Below are 17662 nucleotides of genomic sequence, written 5' to 3' on the forward strand. Positions count from 1 at the left end.
CATCTCCATCACCATCATTACCATTATTACCCTCACCGTCATCATCATTACCATTATCACCATCATCACCATCAGCAGCATCACCATCGTCATAACCATCAAAACCATCAGCAGAATCACCAGCAGCAGCAGCAGCAGCATCACTATCGTAATCACCACCATCATCACCATCAGCAGCATCACCACCACCACCATCAGCAGCATCACCATCATCATCACCACCATCACCATCGGCAGCATCACCATCACCACCATCAGCGGCATCACCATCATCATCACCACCGTCACCATCGGCAGCATCACCATCATTATCCCCACCATCATCACCATCAGCAGCATCACCATCATTATCCCCACCATCATCACCATCAGCAGCATCACCATCACCACCATCAGCAGCATCACCATCATCAACATGATTACCATCACCACCACCACCACAGCAGCATGAGCATCACCATCATCATCATTACCGTCACCACCACCATCACAGCAGCATTAGCATTGGCATCACCATCATCACCATCATCATCAGCATCAGTATCTCACCATCGTTGCCTAACAGGGTGAAGCAGGTGCTGTTGATGCCCACCCATATCCCTTCAGCACTTGCTATCTGTGTACAGTGGCCAATGTCTAGTTGCCGGTATCTGTATCTCTTCTTGAGGGCTTTCTCTGAGTATTGGAGCACAGTGTGCCTGCGCTCTGGCAGGCGGAAGTACCAGGAAACAAATACCTACACTCCTCAGGAGCAGCCCTCAACCAATGACTCACAGGAGTTGAATAAACACACTGGCTCCCTTGCCCCTTGGGTAGGGTGACTCTAAAGGACATCTTCCATACTGTTTCTCACAGTTCTCCAGTGGAATTAAGCTCGAGATGCCCCCAGTGGTAGCCTGCTTGTGATTGGGCACCCTTTTATAGACTGCCTCCCCCTCTTTCTCTCATATCCCCACTCTCTTGCATTTCTTAGGACCACTATTTGCACTTGAATCTTTGCCTCACATTTTGCTTCTGGGGGAACCCAAACCGAAGACACTGGATTATTGTGAAGATTAAATTTGTGAACCTCTTGACACATATTAAATACTCAGTAAACTCATTGTTAAGTGAACAAATAAGCGAAGCCTCACCTGGCCTGAGGATACAGACCCAGGGCAGAGGAGAAGAGAAAGGGTGAGACCTGGGACTGTAGGAGATGAGAGGATTCCCAGACAGGCTGTCCCTGCAATGCCCCCACCCTTCAGCAATGGGTGTCATTACTCCATGCCTCCCCATTCTGAGTTCTCTTCCTGCCCCCACCCCACCCCCGGTGGTTGTGGGTTCAAGGCGTGGCTGGATCACATGGGCCAATGCCCTTTGAGCAGTTCAGCAAGATGCTCTCGTCACCAAGCTCCCATGTCAACTCGCTGGAAGGACAACACCTACCGAGCACTGGACTGGAGAGAAAAACAGGCAAAGTAAATGTGATGTTGAACTTGTTGTGCCTTTAAACAATTACATTTACATATTATATTATAAAATGACAAGATTGTACAAATCAACATGTAAAGCGGGAGAGCTGTGAAGCGAAGTCTTCCTCTGTCCAGTTCGCCCGGGGCTGATCATGGCTACAACGTTGGCTTCCTCTCCCTGAGGCCCTAGCCCCTCATCCTGGAAGGATTCTGAGAGGGCAAGGGGCTTGTCCAAGGTCACAGAGCTCTCCTGGTTTTGTCTCTGGTGCTGCTGCTACTACACATTGTAGGGCCACTTTCAAAACAATTTTGCCTGGGGGGAAAAAAAAACCCAACTACCTCTTGATAAAGGTGTTGAATTTTTAATTTTCCTCCAGTCTGGAAGCCATGGACAGAAGCCCATGGAGATACAAGCACCCCAAGTGGTGGTGTCATACAGCAAGCGCGGTGTAGGAAGCAACTCTCTGGAGGGCTGGGGGGTGGAGGGGAGTGAGGGCTTTGTGTGCATGGTTAAAACATGAGAGCTGTGAAGGGAAGTTCTTCCTCTGTCCAGTTCTCCCAGGGCTGATCATGACTACAGTGTTGGCCTCCCCTCCCTGAGGCCCTAGCCCTTCATCCCCTCTGAGTGGAGAGAGCACTAGCCCTGAGTCTATTTCTAAGGGGTCTGAGAGGTATTTCAGAGAAGGATGCCTTGGAAGAAAACTCAGACCTTCCCCTGAAATAGCTTTGTTCTCATGCTGGGTACATGGACACAGAGCCAGCAGGGGAGAGGAGGAGGCATCCAGGCTGCTCCTGAGACTCACAGGGTTTAGGTGGGGCTCTGTTTAAGGACCCACTCGCCATGCGGGTTGGCACGGTACAGATCTAAGAGGTAGGCATCTGGGTCCAGGCGATGCTCATCTGTGGGAAGAAGGGGTGAAGGAGGTTGAGCGGGAGGCTGTGGGAGATGCTGTTCCCCTGCAGAGCCCTTCACCAGGCAGTGCACTGTCCCCTGGCTGTATGCATCTTGACTGCTACAGCTCACAGCTACCTCTTTTGCTGGAGAACTGAGCTCCACTGAGGGAAGATGCCTTGCCAGAAAAGTGACACCCCCTTTCCCCTGGGAAGCTCACAGTCGATGACTGACACACAGACTTACCAAAGACCAGTCTCCTTGCCTCAAAATGCAACAACTCTGATGTGATTTGTACTCTAGAGCCCCCTAGTGGATCAGGCCAAGCTCCAGGATGCTAACTCTCCTGGCCCCTGCCCCTTCCCTATCCTCCTTCACTCTGTCCCTTGGAACCCTTTTCCTGAGGGACACCCCCTCAATGCATCATGTACTACTGAGGCCATGTCTTAGCTTCTGCTTCTTGGCCAGTGGCCCTCAAAGTGTGGCCCCCCCGACCAGCAGCATCTGCAATTCCTGGGAACTCATCAGAAACACACATTCTTAGGCCCCGCCATCTGTGTCTTAGCCCTCCAGTGGAACCTGAGGTTCTGGTAAAGTCTGAGGATCATTGCTCTAGAAAACGCAAAGGAAACAGCTGCCCATCCTTGGTTCCCACAGAGCCAGGGACCTCCCAGAGCTGGATATGTGTTTGCAGAATTCCTTAAGGACTCCATGGCCCCTAGGCCAAGGATGAGGTCCATCCCAGCTAGGGTGTCCCAGAGGCGTCGGTTTCACTGGTGCTACTGCGAACCTTCACACTAAACAAATCTTCTGCCTCTCTCTGCAAGCCTGAGGCCAGCTCTAGGCAAAATCCAAACTCCAGGATAGGCTCCTAAGACTTGCATAGGCTAACCTTTAACCTTACAGCAGGACTCTGCCTGGTTTCATTGAAGACAGAGACCTGAGGGGAGGGCTCATCTGCAGACCTACTCTGGCCTCCCCAAGAAGGGCCCAGTGAGCCTTTGAGGTCGAAGAATTCCCAGGGACCCGGGCTCTGTTCCCGTTTCCCACAGTGGAACTTACTGATATTCCCTCCAACTTCATAGAGGAGGATGTTGGCTGACTCCATGGACCTGTGGCTGTAAAACAGAGAGAGAGAGAAAAAAAAAACAACTACTGCCTTTTTCTTCTGGGAACAGCAAGACCAACAACTGTGCATGGCCCCCAGGCCTGGAAAGGGCAGTCCTCACTGATTTTTGGTCCCGTGGGGGAGAAGCAGCATAAGGACCCTCCTGAGAGAGCTGGAGCCAGTGACAGAGTCCAGCACCCAGGGGCTGGGGAGAGGTAGCTGGAGGGCACGTGGTGAGGCTCAGCTAGGGGTGCACCCCGCTGCGAGGCCCCTTCCTTGTGGGCATCAGAATGGAGACTGCGAGGGCAAGGGAATAAGTGGTGACAGATGGGGACAGGAGCCTGCTGTGAGGGGAAGATTTTGAGTCAAGATGGATTATGGACATCGTATGATTACATATGATAATTATGCCTATCATCTAAGAATCACAATTATTATATGATAATTATGGGCATCCTGAGTTCAATTCCATGGCCTCTTATCTGCCATGTGGCCTCAGGCAAGTCCCTTCTCTTTTCTGAGTCTTAGTGCTCCCATCTGTTCAAGGAGGAGCTGGACCAGAGACTTGCTGAAGATGACAGTCTGAGGGTCCCTTGTGCCAATGCCAACAAGGAAGCTCTTGAGGTCTCGGGCTGTTTCCTGTACCCTGGGAATGATGGCTGCACATCAGCCCCTGACCTTCTTCCAGATCCTTGACCAGGCTCTGCTCCTTGCTGCAGGACCTTTACCATGCAGTTTTCTGTGCCTGGAAGCCTCACCTTGCTCCCAGATGACACCAGCTTCCTTGTCTTCCAGACACATTGTTCCCTGCATTTCTTATGAAACCTAATACAGTTTGTAACTTGATCTTTGATTCGTGACGATTTGCTTTATGTCCAGCTCTTCCTCAGGACTGTGAGCTCTTAAGAGCAGGGCCTCTGTCTGTTCTTTTCATGGCTAGTCTGTAATTCTCTTAATACATGGTGGCCAGGTGCGGTGGCTAACACCTGTAATCCCAGCACTTTGGAAGGCTGAGGTGGGCAGATCACTTGAGTTCAGGAGTTTGACACCAGCCTGGCTAACATGGTAAAACCCAGTCTCTATTAAAAATACAAAAAAATTAGCCAGGCATGGTGGCAGGCGCCTGTAATCCCAGCTACTTGGGAGGCTGAGGCAGGAAAATCGCTTGAACCTGGGAGGAGGAGGTTGCAGTGAGCCAAGATCGAGCCACTGCACTCCAGCCTGGGCGACAGAGCTAGATTCTGTCTCAAAACAAACAAACAAACAAACAGAAAAACATGGTGCCTAGTGGTAGGCATTCATTAAATACCTATTAAAATAAATGAGTGAGTGGTGGTCATGATGATTATTACTTGGAGCCAAGAAACTCTCTAAGGTTGGAGAACCCATCTGACCACCCCAGAAAGGGAAGGCCAGGTCAGGCCAACAGTATGTGTAACTCCCTGCTGGCCTTCAGCTCCGGGGTGCAGAGCCCTGCCTGTAGGGAGGAGGCTCCTGCCTCCAGGAGGTGCCCCTTACTGTAGAAGGAGGCTGTCCACATCCTTACTGTCTTCTTGACCCTCGGAACCAGGGCTGAGGTGCTCTGTGAACTGCCTCAGGACGTGGGCCACTTTGGTGCTGGGGGTGAGAGGCACCTTCAAGGGGTCCTTGATAGGCCAGACCACCTGGATCTTTGCCACCTTGGGAGTCTGCACAGAGAGAGAGAGAGAAAGATCCATATATATATAGGAGTCAGCTCGCCTGGAGTTCAAACATGGATGCATAAACACGCATATGTGGCACTTACACAAATGCCCACGCTGAAAACCACAAGATGCACACACACACGCACACACACGCACACCGGCCACTTGGGCACAGATCACAGACATACACATTCCGGATGTGTGTTTGTGTTTCTATGCCTGTGTTTTGCACTTGTACACATAGCAGGAGTACATGCAACGCACCCACAAACACAGACATGTAGGTTTGTATAAAGACCCACCACCCACACATCGTGCACGGTGCAGCCTTGACGCTCATCAATTTCTCTGATCGGGACTTTGATAAGGAACCGTGTTCAGGACCCCTCCCAGGAATACTCAGCATTTTTGGAAGGCTCTTCCCTCCTACTATCCCCCTCCCAGCCCGAATCGCCTCACACCCCGCAGAGCGACCCCCATTTTCCCAACCCTCGGCCAGGGGCTGCCTAAAAATGGGGCGGCGGTGGTGGTTTCTAGGGGAAGTCTCCAAGTCACTCCATTTCCCCTCCCCAACCCCCTTCTAAGCCCTCGTTTCGCAGCCACGCCTCCTCTCTCCCCGTGACGGCGCCGCAGCGCCTCCTGGTGGCCTCACTGGGCCGTTGCTGGCAGCCCGGTAGCGGGGACCTGGAGGAAGGGAAGCACCGCGCCCCAGGTGCCCTCCTGTCGCTTTGGCCCTTCTGCACCTGTCTGGGGTCGGGGGCACTCACCGCCTCGAGGCCATTCCCCGCCTTGTCCCTGTCTGCGTGCATCCTCCGCAGCCAAGTCTTGAGGCCTGCGTCGCAGAGCTGGGGGCGCCTGCTGCTGCTGTCGTTCAGTTTTCGCACCTGGGCGACCAGGAAAGAGGCGACCTGGCCAGAAAGGATCAAGTCTTGGCAGGGGGATAGGACTGCTGGGGGCGAGAGGCAGAGCCCCCTCCAGGGTCATCGTGGCCTCTTCCCTGGCCCAGCGTCCCACAGGGCTTGGAAATACGCATTTGTTGGACATGGGATGGAAGCACTGGTTTGGTGGAATGTGGAGGGGGCATTCAGCCCCTAAAGTGGACCTTGGAGTAGGGGACCCTGAGAGTGGAGCCCACCCTGAGGCTTAGTGGATAGTGGTCCCCTCAACAGAGGCTGGAGGGTCCTGCACCTGCTGAGAGATAGCTGCTCACTGGCACACTCAGGCAGGGGTATCCCCAAAACACACCTGGAGCAGGCTCTGTTCTGAGAACCCCCAGACAGCCCACACTGGGGGATTCCTACAGAGACCTCCAGATCAACCCATGCCTCTCTGTGGGATCTGAACCCAGCAGAGTCAGAGAACCCAGACTCCATGGACCCTGATAATAACACGTTTCTGTCTCCCAGGGTCTGACGGAACTGGAGTCGATTCTGAACTCCCCTCTTTGCTATGTGTGTGCTGTCTAAAGGTGACACACACGGGGAAGGGCGAGGGTGATGGGGGTTCTCCCCTTTCACTTTTTCTACATCTATGTTTTCTGAAGCTTTTCTAACAAGAAAACTTTCAGGAATTTCTTGAATTTTTAAAGCTTCCTCCAATAAAAAGAAGTATTACAATCCAATGTCTTTTAGTAGCAACATTATCTCAAAGGGCTGAGTGCAGAGAAGAAAGGAACTATGGGGTTGTAAGGGGTGTAGGAGGGAGGAGTAGGGGACTTTTGACAGAGGAGTTGACTCTTGAACTAGGAGGTCTTAAAGAATGAGCAGAGGACACCAGGCTTCTGCCCTTAAAAAAAAAAAAAAAAGGGAAGGGAATTCCAGGCAGAGTAAACTGCATAAGCAAAAATTCAGAAGTGTGAAGTACTAGATGAGTTTGGAGTGCCAGCTGGCATTTGCTGTGTTTAGAACACAGAAGAGTGCCCAGGAAGGGTCGGAAAGAAAGTGGGAACAGTCAGAGAGGGCGTCACTTGCTGGTTTCTGGAATAGGAAATCTAACCTAATGACCATGGAAGAAGGCAGGGATGGGGGAAGGACTGTGCGTGGATGGATGGGTAGATAGTGGGATAGATGCATGGTTTGGTAGATGAGTGGATGGATGGATGGGTAGATAGTTGGATAGATGCATGATTTAGTTGGATAGATGCATGGTTGAGTAGATGGGTGGGTGGATGGATGGGTGAATGAGTGGATGGATGGCTTGGTAGATGAGTGGAGAGATGCATGATTGGTGGATGGGTGAGTGGATGACAGATTGGCAGATGGGTGGATGGGGGAGTTGGAGGAATTAATGGATGGATGGGTGGGTAAATAGATGGGTGGGGGGGATAGGTGAGTGGGTGAGTGGGTGGGTGATGGGCAGTTGCATAAATGGATGGGTGGGTGGGTGGGTGAGTGGGTGGATGGATGGATGGGTAGGTGGGTGAGTGGGTGGGTGGATGGGGGACTGAATGGAAGGATGAATGAACAGATGGAGGGAAGAGGCTACACATCCCTAGGTGAGAAATCAGCCTGGTCAGCAGTGGTAGATGGTGCTACCTTGTGTTCACAGGAGTCTCAAGAGCTGGAGGGATCTCAGTGCTAGGGGCACCATGCATGCTGACACCGCAGAGGGGCCTCTCTCCTGCTCTGGCTCCTCTCCTTGCTGTCACTTGTTACTCACGGCAAAGCTCACGGTGGGGGCAGGGGGTCAGGGGTATCCTTGTTGTCTGGTTCCAGGCTCTATCTTAGGCAGCCCTGTGATCCTGGGCCTCAGGGATGGGGCTTTCTCAGCAGCATAAAAGCTTTGATGTGAAGGAATTATTTGCGCAGGAGTTGGGGGAACTCCTGCAATCTGGGATAGACCAGATGGCAGCAGACTGACTGACAGGCGTGGCAGTGGAGACAGAAAGTGAAGACACTTCTTCTTGGTTACTAAGGCAGGGGGAGGAAGAAAACACAGGCCTGTGTAGAGGTCAACAAAGGTCCTGCAAGGGACACACTAGGGAACTGAAAGGACAATGCCCAGGCTCCTGGACAGCAGGGGCGGCAGGGCAGCTGCACCCAGAGGAGGGATACCCAGCGCCCAGCAGCACTCACCGTCCACAGCAGATCCTGGTATTGCACCATTATCTGCACCACCTCGGCTGCCCCCTCTGCCAGCTGCTTCTCCTTGCCTTTGGGGAGCTTAGGGGGCCGCCCTTGGTGCAGAAAGAGGTTAGGGGCCATCACGGTGGAAACATTCCACAGAGTCATCTTGTTGTGCTGTTCCCGGGCCACCACCTTCCTGAGGAATTCCAGCAGTGCCTAGGGAAGGGTGCAGAGCCTCCCTCAAATCTCAGCCCATCCCTGGCACCTCCCCACCATCCCCAGGGCATCCTGATGTGTGATAAGGGGGTGCTAGGAAGGAGCCAGGAGCTAGGAGGGCAGCAGGAGGGGCTCCCATTCCAGCTGTGTCACCAGCCCACTCCGCAACCTTTCTGTGTCTCTGTTTCCTGCTCTGCAGTGTGTCCAAAACTCTTTCCCTCCCCTGCTCCCTCAGAGACTAATGAGACAACCGGGTCAGACTTCAACTTCCAGGTAGAAAAGGGCCACAGGTCTGGAACATGGGTCATTTCCTGGTGAGGCCCAGGATAGCTCCTTCTTTCTGGAGTCTAGATCTACCCAAAATGCAAAGGAAAGCATAGAGTAGCAGAGACGCTGGGAAGAGCAGCAGAAAGTGATAAGAGCTACCATTTACTGTGTATTCTTTGTGTTCCTGGGCCTTTAGTTGGTACATCTCATTTAATCCTCACAGCAACTTTATAAGGTAGTTTTTTTTTTGTTTTTGTTTTTGTTTTGTTTTGTTTTGTTTTGTTTGAGTCAGAGTCTCACTCTGTCTCCCAGGCTGCAATGCAGTGGTATGATCTTGGCTCAGCTCATTGCAACCTCTGCCTCCCAGGTTCAAGCGACCCTCCCACCTCAGCCTCCCAAGTAGCTGGGATTACAAGTGTGCACCACCACACTCAGCTAATTTTTAAATTTTTAATAGAGGTGGGGTTTCACCATGTTGGCCAGGCTGATCTCGAACTCTTGACCTCAAGTGATCCTCCCGCCTTGGCCTCCCAAAGTGCTGGGATTACAGGCATGAGCCACTGCGCCCGGCCAAGGTAGCTCTTATTATTGCATGCGTTTTATGGATAAGGAAACAAGCTCAGAGAATGTGCCAAGAGTCATATAGCCAGTAAGGACAAAGGGACGGAGTGAAGAAGGGAGGGAGGGAGGGATGGATGGATGGATGGATGGATGGATGGATGGATGGATGGATAAAGAAAAGATGAATAGATGGATGGATGAGAATAAATGGGTGGAGGAAGGAAGAACAAATGAAAGGGAGGTGGGAGGGAAGGAGGGAGGGAGGGAGGAAAGGAGGAAGGAAGGAAGGAAGGAAGGGAGGGAGGGAGGGAGGGAGAGAAGATAGGAAGAGAGGACACATATTGAGTACCCTGCAAAGCATCATCATCTACCCCATGATTCCTCATGAGTTAGCTTTTATGATTTCCAAAACAACTAGACAAGATGCTATTAATGCTATTATCATCCTCAGTTTACTGAAAAGGAAGCAGAAACTCAAACAGGAAGACCTGGGGCCTCCTCATAGGCTGATCCTGGAGGCACATCTTGAGTCTGACTGAAGGACAGTCAAGAGGGTGCAGGGAGCTGGGCCAAGGCCCAGCATCCACTCCCATAGGGCAAGGGGAATTTGCTAAGGGTTTGTTTCCCAAACTGGTTCTGCACGGAACACCAGTGCCGTGCAATGCTGTCCACAACAAAAGAGGTCCATGATCAACTGAGTTTGGAGAGTGCTGCATACTCTAATCCCACTTGGAGATTCTCTCAAAGCCTCAATATACCAAAGGCTTTGAGAAGTCCTGGGGAGAAAAGTATTCTTAACCTTGTTTCATGAACTCTGTGTTTACCCATCCATGCTTGGCCACAAGGTGCTAACACCTGTTAGCACCACGTGGAACTGACGCTCTGCAGTGCCCACTCCGGGACTATCCTCTTTCAGGACTCATCTACTTTCTTTAGGAAAAAGTCTCAAGAGAGGTCTGTGTGGGTCATCACTGAACCCTAGCACTAGGCAGAGTTGCTGAATGAATGAGCACATTTGGAGCCATGGCTGTGGCTGTGGGCTGAGATGGCAGAGTGGTGGTCGTGCATGGTAACTCTTACCTTTAAGGCATTTCTGTTGGGTTCTGGGAGGATGAGGATGAGCAGGTGAAGAACCTGCAGGCGCTGCTTCAGGTTGGGGATGTCTGTGGGAAGGGAGGGACCTCAGTCTCCATGGGAGGCTCAGGGACTCCCTCCCTCAGTCTGGTCTCTTCTTGGGGAAATTCCAGAGCTGGAAAGCCAGGGGACAGCCAGGAATCCCTTTTTTCATAAGGTGTGGGACTATTTCCTTGTCTAATGTTGGCTCAGACAGAGCCCTGACCAGTGCTGGTGGAGAGGTTCACTTGCTGTACTTTGTGTAACAAAATAAACACACGCATGCGTGTGCATGCAAGCACATGCCGCACAGACCTAGATATGCAGTCCAGGCTGCAGCCCAGGGTCAGAAATGCAATGAACCAGCAAATCACCCTTAGGAAGGGAGACAGAGAGCTCAGTGGGCCCAGATAGAAGGTTTTCGTGAAACCCTCTGTGTTGTGAGGGTTGAAAAGGAAAAGCTGTCTCACACCTGGTGTCAGGATCTCCAGGGAGAGGAGGTAGTAGTTATAGATTCAAAGAAGGAGTTCATCAGAGCCAGACAAGACCCAGCAGCTGAGAGCTGGCTGGAACCTGGAGAAGAGCTGCGTAGGAGACAGAGGCTGAGCACCCCGGGAGCCAGGCCTGCGACCCCATATGACCTAGCTACTTACCTTCCTTCCTGCCTTCCTCCCTCCCTCCTTCCCTTCTTTCCTTCTCTCACTTATCAATAAATATCTATCAAGTACCTGTCAGGTGCTCTGCTCGGTCTAGGAATCTTGGACAAAATAGTGAAGGAGGAAAATAAAGTCACAAGCTCATGGAGCTTACATTTCAGAGAGGAGACACAATACACAAGCAAAGAATAAATCAGAGTATGATGGGCATCCTTGCGTCATTATAGAGGCTGGCAGGCAGCATGGTGTGTGGGGTCACGGAAGGCCCCTCGCAGGCACTGACCGCCAGCTGAAACTTGAATGGCAGAAAGCAGCCAAATGAGGGTGGAGGGAGGTTCCATTCAGACACAGCAGCAAGTGCAGAGGCCCCGGGGAAGGAAAGAGGAGGGGGAACAGCAAAGCGGGAGAGCCTGGCCAGACAGTGGGGAAGGAGGCGCCCAGGAGGAAAGGGGGGCCAGGCAGGACCTGAGCCGGAGCAGGTGGGCTGAGTAAGAAGTGGAATCTTATTACAAGAGTGCTGTGGAGGGTGGGCAACAGCATAGGGAAGGAGTCTGATTTATGTTTCGCAATGAGGTTGAGGCCAAGCCTGATGGTTCATGCTTGTAACCTCATCACTTTGGGAGGCCAAAGTGGATCACTTGAGGCCAGGAGTTTGACACTAGCCTGGGCAACATAGCGAGACCCCCGTCACTACAAAAAAATGTTAAACAAGTATGCTAGGTGTGGTTTCATGTGCCTATATTCTTAGCTACTTGGGAGGCTGAGGCAGGAGAATCACTTGAACCTAAGAGTTGAAGGCTGCAGTGAGCTAGGATCATGCCACTGCACTCCAGCCTGGGTGACAGAGCAAGACCCCATCTCTTAAAAAAAAAAAAAAAGAAAAGAAGAAGAAGAAGAAGAAGAAGAAGAAGAAGAAGAAGAAGAAGAAGAAGAAGAAGAAGAAGAAGAAGAAGAAAAGAAAAGAGAAGAGAAGAAGAAGAAAGAAAGAAGAAGAAAGAAAGAAGAAGAAAGAAGAAGAAGAAAGAAAGAAGAAAGAAGAAGAAAGAAGAAGGAAGAAGAAGGAAGAAGAAGGAAGAAGAAGGAAGAAGAAGAAAGAAAGAAGGAAGAAGGAAGAAGGAAGAAGGAAGAAGGAGAAGGGGAGGAAGAAAGAAGAGGAGGAAGAAGGAGGAAGAGGAGGAGGAAGAGGAGGAGGAAGAGGAGGAGGAAGAGGAGGAGGAAGAGGAGGAGGAAGAGGAGGAAGAGGAGGAAGAGGAGGAAGAGGAGGAAGAAGAGGAAGAAGAGAAAACAAACAAAACACTGAGATTGTGAGAATCAAAGGTCAGAGAGGACCTCTCAGGATCCCTGTCCCTAGCTTGGGGGTAGAAATCAGACTGCCTGAGCCTTGAAGCTTTTTGGAGAATTCACAGAGACAGGGAGAACTTCACGGTTGTGAGTGAGATCTCAGGAGAGCTGCTGTATTTTTTTGAGAAAAATAGAAGTGACTATGTTTGTACATTGTGGATTGTGAAGAAGTCAGAAGTCCAGACAGGAACATATATATGCAGACTATACATACAGCAAGGTCCGTGCAACACATGCCAATCTGCAGACATGCACACAGATGGACATGCACACACGTGTGCCCACAGATACACAGGTAGACGATGCTGATAAGCTCAACCCCATGGATGTCAAGATGTGAAGGAAATGTCCACTCATCCACGTGAGAACTAATAGGGACTGTAGTGTGCAAAACCTTAGCTTCCTCTCCTCACACACCTGAACATGCACACCTGCCATACAACACACGCAGGACACGCATGCACATGCATGTGCAACACACATTGGGCTCACATGCTCACACTTGCTTCTTCCCCTATCAGTTTGACATTTCTGGAACAGACATTTCCAGGAACAGGGAGTCCTGCCTTTGCATGGCTTCCCCTCTCCAACCAAGGCCAGTGACATCCAACTCTCCATCCCTGCACAGGCTAAGGGCTTGGGCACACTCACTAGGCACCACGGCAAAGGCTGGGAGGTACTCAGCCGTGAGCAAAGGTGTCGGCAGCTTCCGGATGAACCTTTTGAGCAAATCGGAGGCGTCATTGTGATGAACCTCGTCCCAGCTAAAAAGGCCAGCATAGAAGTCTCTCTCCAGCTTCTGTTCCAGCCCCTACAGGAAGGCGGGGCATGAAAACACAGTTGGCCCGGGGCTCCGGTAGAAGTTGCTCTACCGCTTCTCTGGGGCTTGGTTCCTCATCTGCAAAGTGGGGACAACAAGAGCACCTCCCTCGTGGGGTTGAAGTAAGGACGAGATGGTCTAATGTGCGTGTCAATGAGCACAGAGCTCTGCTCATTAAACGTTGGTGGTCTGACTCCAGGGCCCACACTCTCTGCCACCACGCTTATCGTGCCACCTTCAGCCTCTCAAACCCTCGACCCACACAGAGACCAAAGACAGATCACTGGCGAGCCAGTGACTGGATTCCCTCCCGGGTTAACACACATGTGAGGATGGGGGAGATGCAGCCTCAGTGAAGCGGGTGAAGCCAAACCATTACCTTGACTCTGGCCTGGGATCCGGGCACCCTGAGAATGCCTTCTGTGTCCAGTCCTCTCTTTTCCAAACAGGACAGCAGCTGTCAGAAAGAGAAACCAGCATTTAAACCAGGAACCGCTGAAAAGCAGGATTCAAAATGATGTGTTTGTCTCCCATGAAAATCAGAAAGAGGGGAGTACCGGGAGAAGGGTTTCCTTCATAATAATATTAGTTTTTGTGACCACTTCCATGAGCCAGGCATTCTGAGAGTTTCATATACATTTTTCTCATTTAATCATTGATAAGAGGAGAATACTGTTATCATCATCCCAATTTACAGATGTTGAAAGGGAGGCTAATGAAAGTTCAAAAATCCACCCTTGACTTTAAGATTCAGAAGTTAAAAAGGAAAGAAAAAAAAATCCACCCCAAGGATCACTTGAGGCCAGGAGTTCGAGACCAGCTTGGGCAACATAGTGAGACCCTGTCTCTACAAAAAAAGTTAAGACAAAAATTTATAAAATAAAAACAACAACAACAACAATAAAAATCCACCCCAGGTCTCTGAGCTAGCAAGTACTACAGCCAAAATTTGAACCCAGGTCTGCCTGATTCTAAAGCCCATCCTTTCACCCCTTTGCTAGATGTCTCCTGACAACGGTCCCCTGAGCCAGCCTCCGAAGGATTAAATAAACCCAAGCTGGGGGCGACTTACGGCTTGAAGGACCAGCGGGACTTGTGTGCTGGGGAGGACTTTGTGGTCAGCTTCTAGCAGGCTGTCAAGGGGCACACCGAAGAGGCGAGTTTCTGCAGGAAGTCAAACAGCAGAGGCGCGTTTCACTTCCTGGAACAATCACTGGGCTCCGACCTGCAAGATCTCCTGGGCAACTAGAATCAGACGCCTTTTCCTGTGGAAGGACTGAGCTCTCTAGAGAATGGTGGACTCAAACCTCTCCTCTTGAGCAGAACATTTGGCCTCAGCAGTAATGAAAACATTACTGCTGAAGAGATATGTCTCAGAGCAGAAAATCTCAGCTGGTGAAAGAAGCATTGAAAGGGCCTGGTGCGGTGGCTCAAGCCTGTAATCCCAGCAGTTTGGGAGGCCAGGCGGGCGGATCACCTGAGGTCAGGAGTTCGAGACTAGCCTGGCCAACATGACGAAACCCTGTCTCTACTAAAAACACAAAAAAATTTAGCCGAGTATGGTGGCGGGTGCCGGTAATCCCAGCTACTTGGGAGGCTGAGGCAGGAGAATCGCTTGAACCCAGGAGGTGGAGGTTGCAGTGAGCCGAGATTACACCACGGCACTCCAGCCTGGGTGACAAGAACGAAGCTCCATCTCACAGAATAAAAAAAAAAGTATTGAAAGGGAAGCACGCTGCTGCTTCAGAAGGCACCAGGTATAAAAAGGTAACAGCAGTCCTGGGTAGAGCTCTGGCTCTGCAGGATGGGCCAGGTCCTAGAGAATGTATTCCCCGGGTCAATCTTAACCACCTTGGCTTGAGGTCTTCTCAGGCAAACCCCTCCTTCCACATTTTCTCCACACCTTCCTTCTTTCTCCCTTCCCCGGCCTACCCCACCTCTGCTAGATTCCTCCCCCTGGTCTTTTTTATTCACCATCCTCTTGTTTTAAAGAAACAAACCAAAAAACCAAACCAAAACAAACCAAAAAATCACAATGCATAATGTTGACAACGATGTAGTGAGATGAACGCTTTCATACACTGCTGAAGGGCAGTATTATCTCAGGAACTTAACTCATAAGTACAATCTAAAGTAATCTAAGATGCATTCAAAAGTATATATACAGCAGTAGTGATTGTGTCTTATAATAGGAAAGACATGGACATCAAAAATGCCCACTAATAGGGAAATGATTAAATATATTAGAATACATCCACGAGGAGAAAAATAGTGCAGTGATTAAAAATCATGTTTTCACCAGGCAAGGTGATTCATGCCTGTAACCCCAGCACTTTGGGAGGCTGAGGTGGGAAGATCACTTGAGCCCACGAGTTCGAGACCAGTCTGGGCAACTTAAAAATACTGCATCTCTACAAAAAATACAAAAATTAGCTGGGCATGGTGGCACACACCTGCAGTCCCAGCTACTCAGGAGGCTGAAGTGGGGGGGTCACCTGAGCCTGGGGAGGTTGAGGCTGCAGTGAGCTGTGATCATGCCACTGCACTTCAGCCTGGGCAAGAGAGAGAGAGACTCTGTCTCAAAATAAATAAATAAATAAAAATCATGTTTTCAAGGAATATTTAATAGTTGTGGTAAATGTCACTATTGTTCTAAATTCATTGCCCCTCTTTGTATCCACACCCTCTGCCGTGTGAATTTGCAAATCTTCCCATTAGGGAAGCACAGCATACTTCCTCACCCCTTGCTAGGCCATGTGACTAGTTTGGACCAATAGCATGGTAACCTACAAGGTGCAAGCAGAGGCTTAAAATGCATTGTGTGGTACAGTTTGCCCTCTGAGCTTCTGCTGTCATCATGAGAGCATCCTCCAGATGGCCAGCTGGTCCCAGGAGGACGAGAGACCTGTGAGCAGATCTACACTCAGCCAACAACTTGGAGCCAAGCCCAGCCTAGATCAGCCAAGCTACACCCAGTTTACCCACAAACATGTGAGCAAGAGTAAAGAATTCTTAAGTCATGAATTTGGGGGTTGTTTGTTATGTAGCATTATCATGACAACCACTAAATGATACAATAACTGGAAAATGTCCATAAATCTATTATATATAATATTCTATAATATAGATCTATAACTATAATATATTCTATTATATATAATGGAATTATGAAACAGGGTCTCATAGTTCTATATATACAGAATTGAGACAGAGTCTCTCTCTGTCACCCAGGCCGGAGTGCAGTGGCATGATCGAGGTTCACTGAAGCCTTCACCTCCTGGGCTCAAGTGATCCTCCCACCTCAGCCTCCCGGGTAGGTGGGACTACAGGTGTGCACCACCACGCCTGGCTACTTTTTCATTTTTTGTAGAGATGGGGTCTCACTATGTCACCCATGCTGGTCTCAAACTCCTAGGCTCAAGTGAGCCTCCCACCTCGGCCTCCCAAAGTGTTGGCATTATAGGTGTGAGCCACTGCTCCCAAACCATAAGTATATAATATTAGGTGAAAAAAGGATACACACATATACACACAAAGGAAGATAATGCACTAAAAGTGCTTTTCTGAATTATATTTTTTTCCTTTTTGTATTTTACTCTATTTCACAAGTTTCCCACAATGAGCAGGAATTATTTTCATATGCAGAAAAAAAAAATGTAAACAGAAGGAATTTAGAAGCTGAGCATGTTGGCCAGGTGTGGTGGCTCACACCTGTAATCCCAGGACTTTGGGAGGCCAAGGCAGGCGGATCACGAGGTCAAGAGATCAAGACCATCCTAGCCAACATGGTGAAACCTTGTCTCTACTAAAAATACAAAAATTAGCTGGGCATGGTGGTACGCACTTGTAGTCTCAGCTACTCGGGTGGCTGAGGCAAAAGAATTGCCTGAACCCAGGAGGCGGAGGTTGCAGTGAGCCGAGATCGCACCACTGCACTCCAGCCTGGTGACAGAGCGAGACTCCGTCTCAAAAAAAAAAAAAAAAAAAAAAAAAAAATGCTGAGCATCTCTTGCTGGGAGAGTCCGTGTGCAGCTCCCTATGAGGACTGTGGCCACAGGGCTTGCCCTGGGCCGGGGCTGCTCACCTGCCGCTTTCCACTTCCCCGCCTTGCTCCTCTTCAGGTCCAAGCCGAGGATGTCACAGAGCGCGGTCAGCTCTATGAGGGCCAGAGAAGGTACCTTCCTCATATCCTGCAGGGACAAGTCTCCTATCCTTGTCACGCCAAGTCTGCCTTTGGGGATGGTAAAGTTCTATTAATAGAGAGGGAAGTAAAGACAATTTGTCAGGCTATGTGTCTGATGTGTATTTTGGGGCTCCCCCTTCTCCCCAGGGCATTTAGGCAGAAGGAAGAGCAGCGTGGATAAGAGCGAGCACTCAGGAGTCCATCCTGAAATCAAGTCCAAGCTCCACCTCTTGCAAACGGAGTGACATTTTGAGCCCGATTCTCCATCCATAATCATAAAATAGAGCCTACCTCAGAAGGT

At 50.2% G+C, this 17662-nt stretch overlaps 1 protein-coding gene across 1 annotated transcript in view; it reads right to left on the reverse strand.

Annotated features, from left to right (window-relative positions):
- Positions 1–1467: 1467 nt before the first annotated feature.
- Positions 1468–17662, reverse strand: part of ARHGAP40 (Rho GTPase activating protein 40) — a 49811-nt gene continuing 33616 nt past the window's right edge. The window contains exons 6-15 of the mRNA XM_058433120.1: positions 17263–17428; positions 14251–14342; positions 13558–13635; positions 13010–13169; positions 10329–10411; positions 8214–8420; positions 5907–6047; positions 4973–5142; positions 3409–3464; positions 1468–2354 (exon numbers count right to left, since the gene is read on the reverse strand). Coding sequence (XP_058289103.1) covers positions 2263–2354; positions 3409–3464; positions 4973–5142; positions 5907–6047; positions 8214–8420; positions 10329–10411; positions 13010–13169; positions 13558–13635; positions 14251–14342; positions 17263–17428 — 1245 coding nt within the window. The 3' untranslated portion in view covers positions 1468–2262. The remainder of the gene's footprint in view (positions 2355–3408; positions 3465–4972; positions 5143–5906; positions 6048–8213; positions 8421–10328; positions 10412–13009; positions 13170–13557; positions 13636–14250; positions 14343–17262; positions 17429–17662) is intronic.

This window comes from Hylobates moloch, unplaced genomic scaffold, assembly GCF_009828535.3.
Source record: "Hylobates moloch isolate HMO894 unplaced genomic scaffold, HMol_V3 SCAFFOLD_21, whole genome shotgun sequence".
NCBI lineage: Eukaryota > Metazoa > Chordata > Mammalia > Primates > Hylobatidae > Hylobates > Hylobates moloch.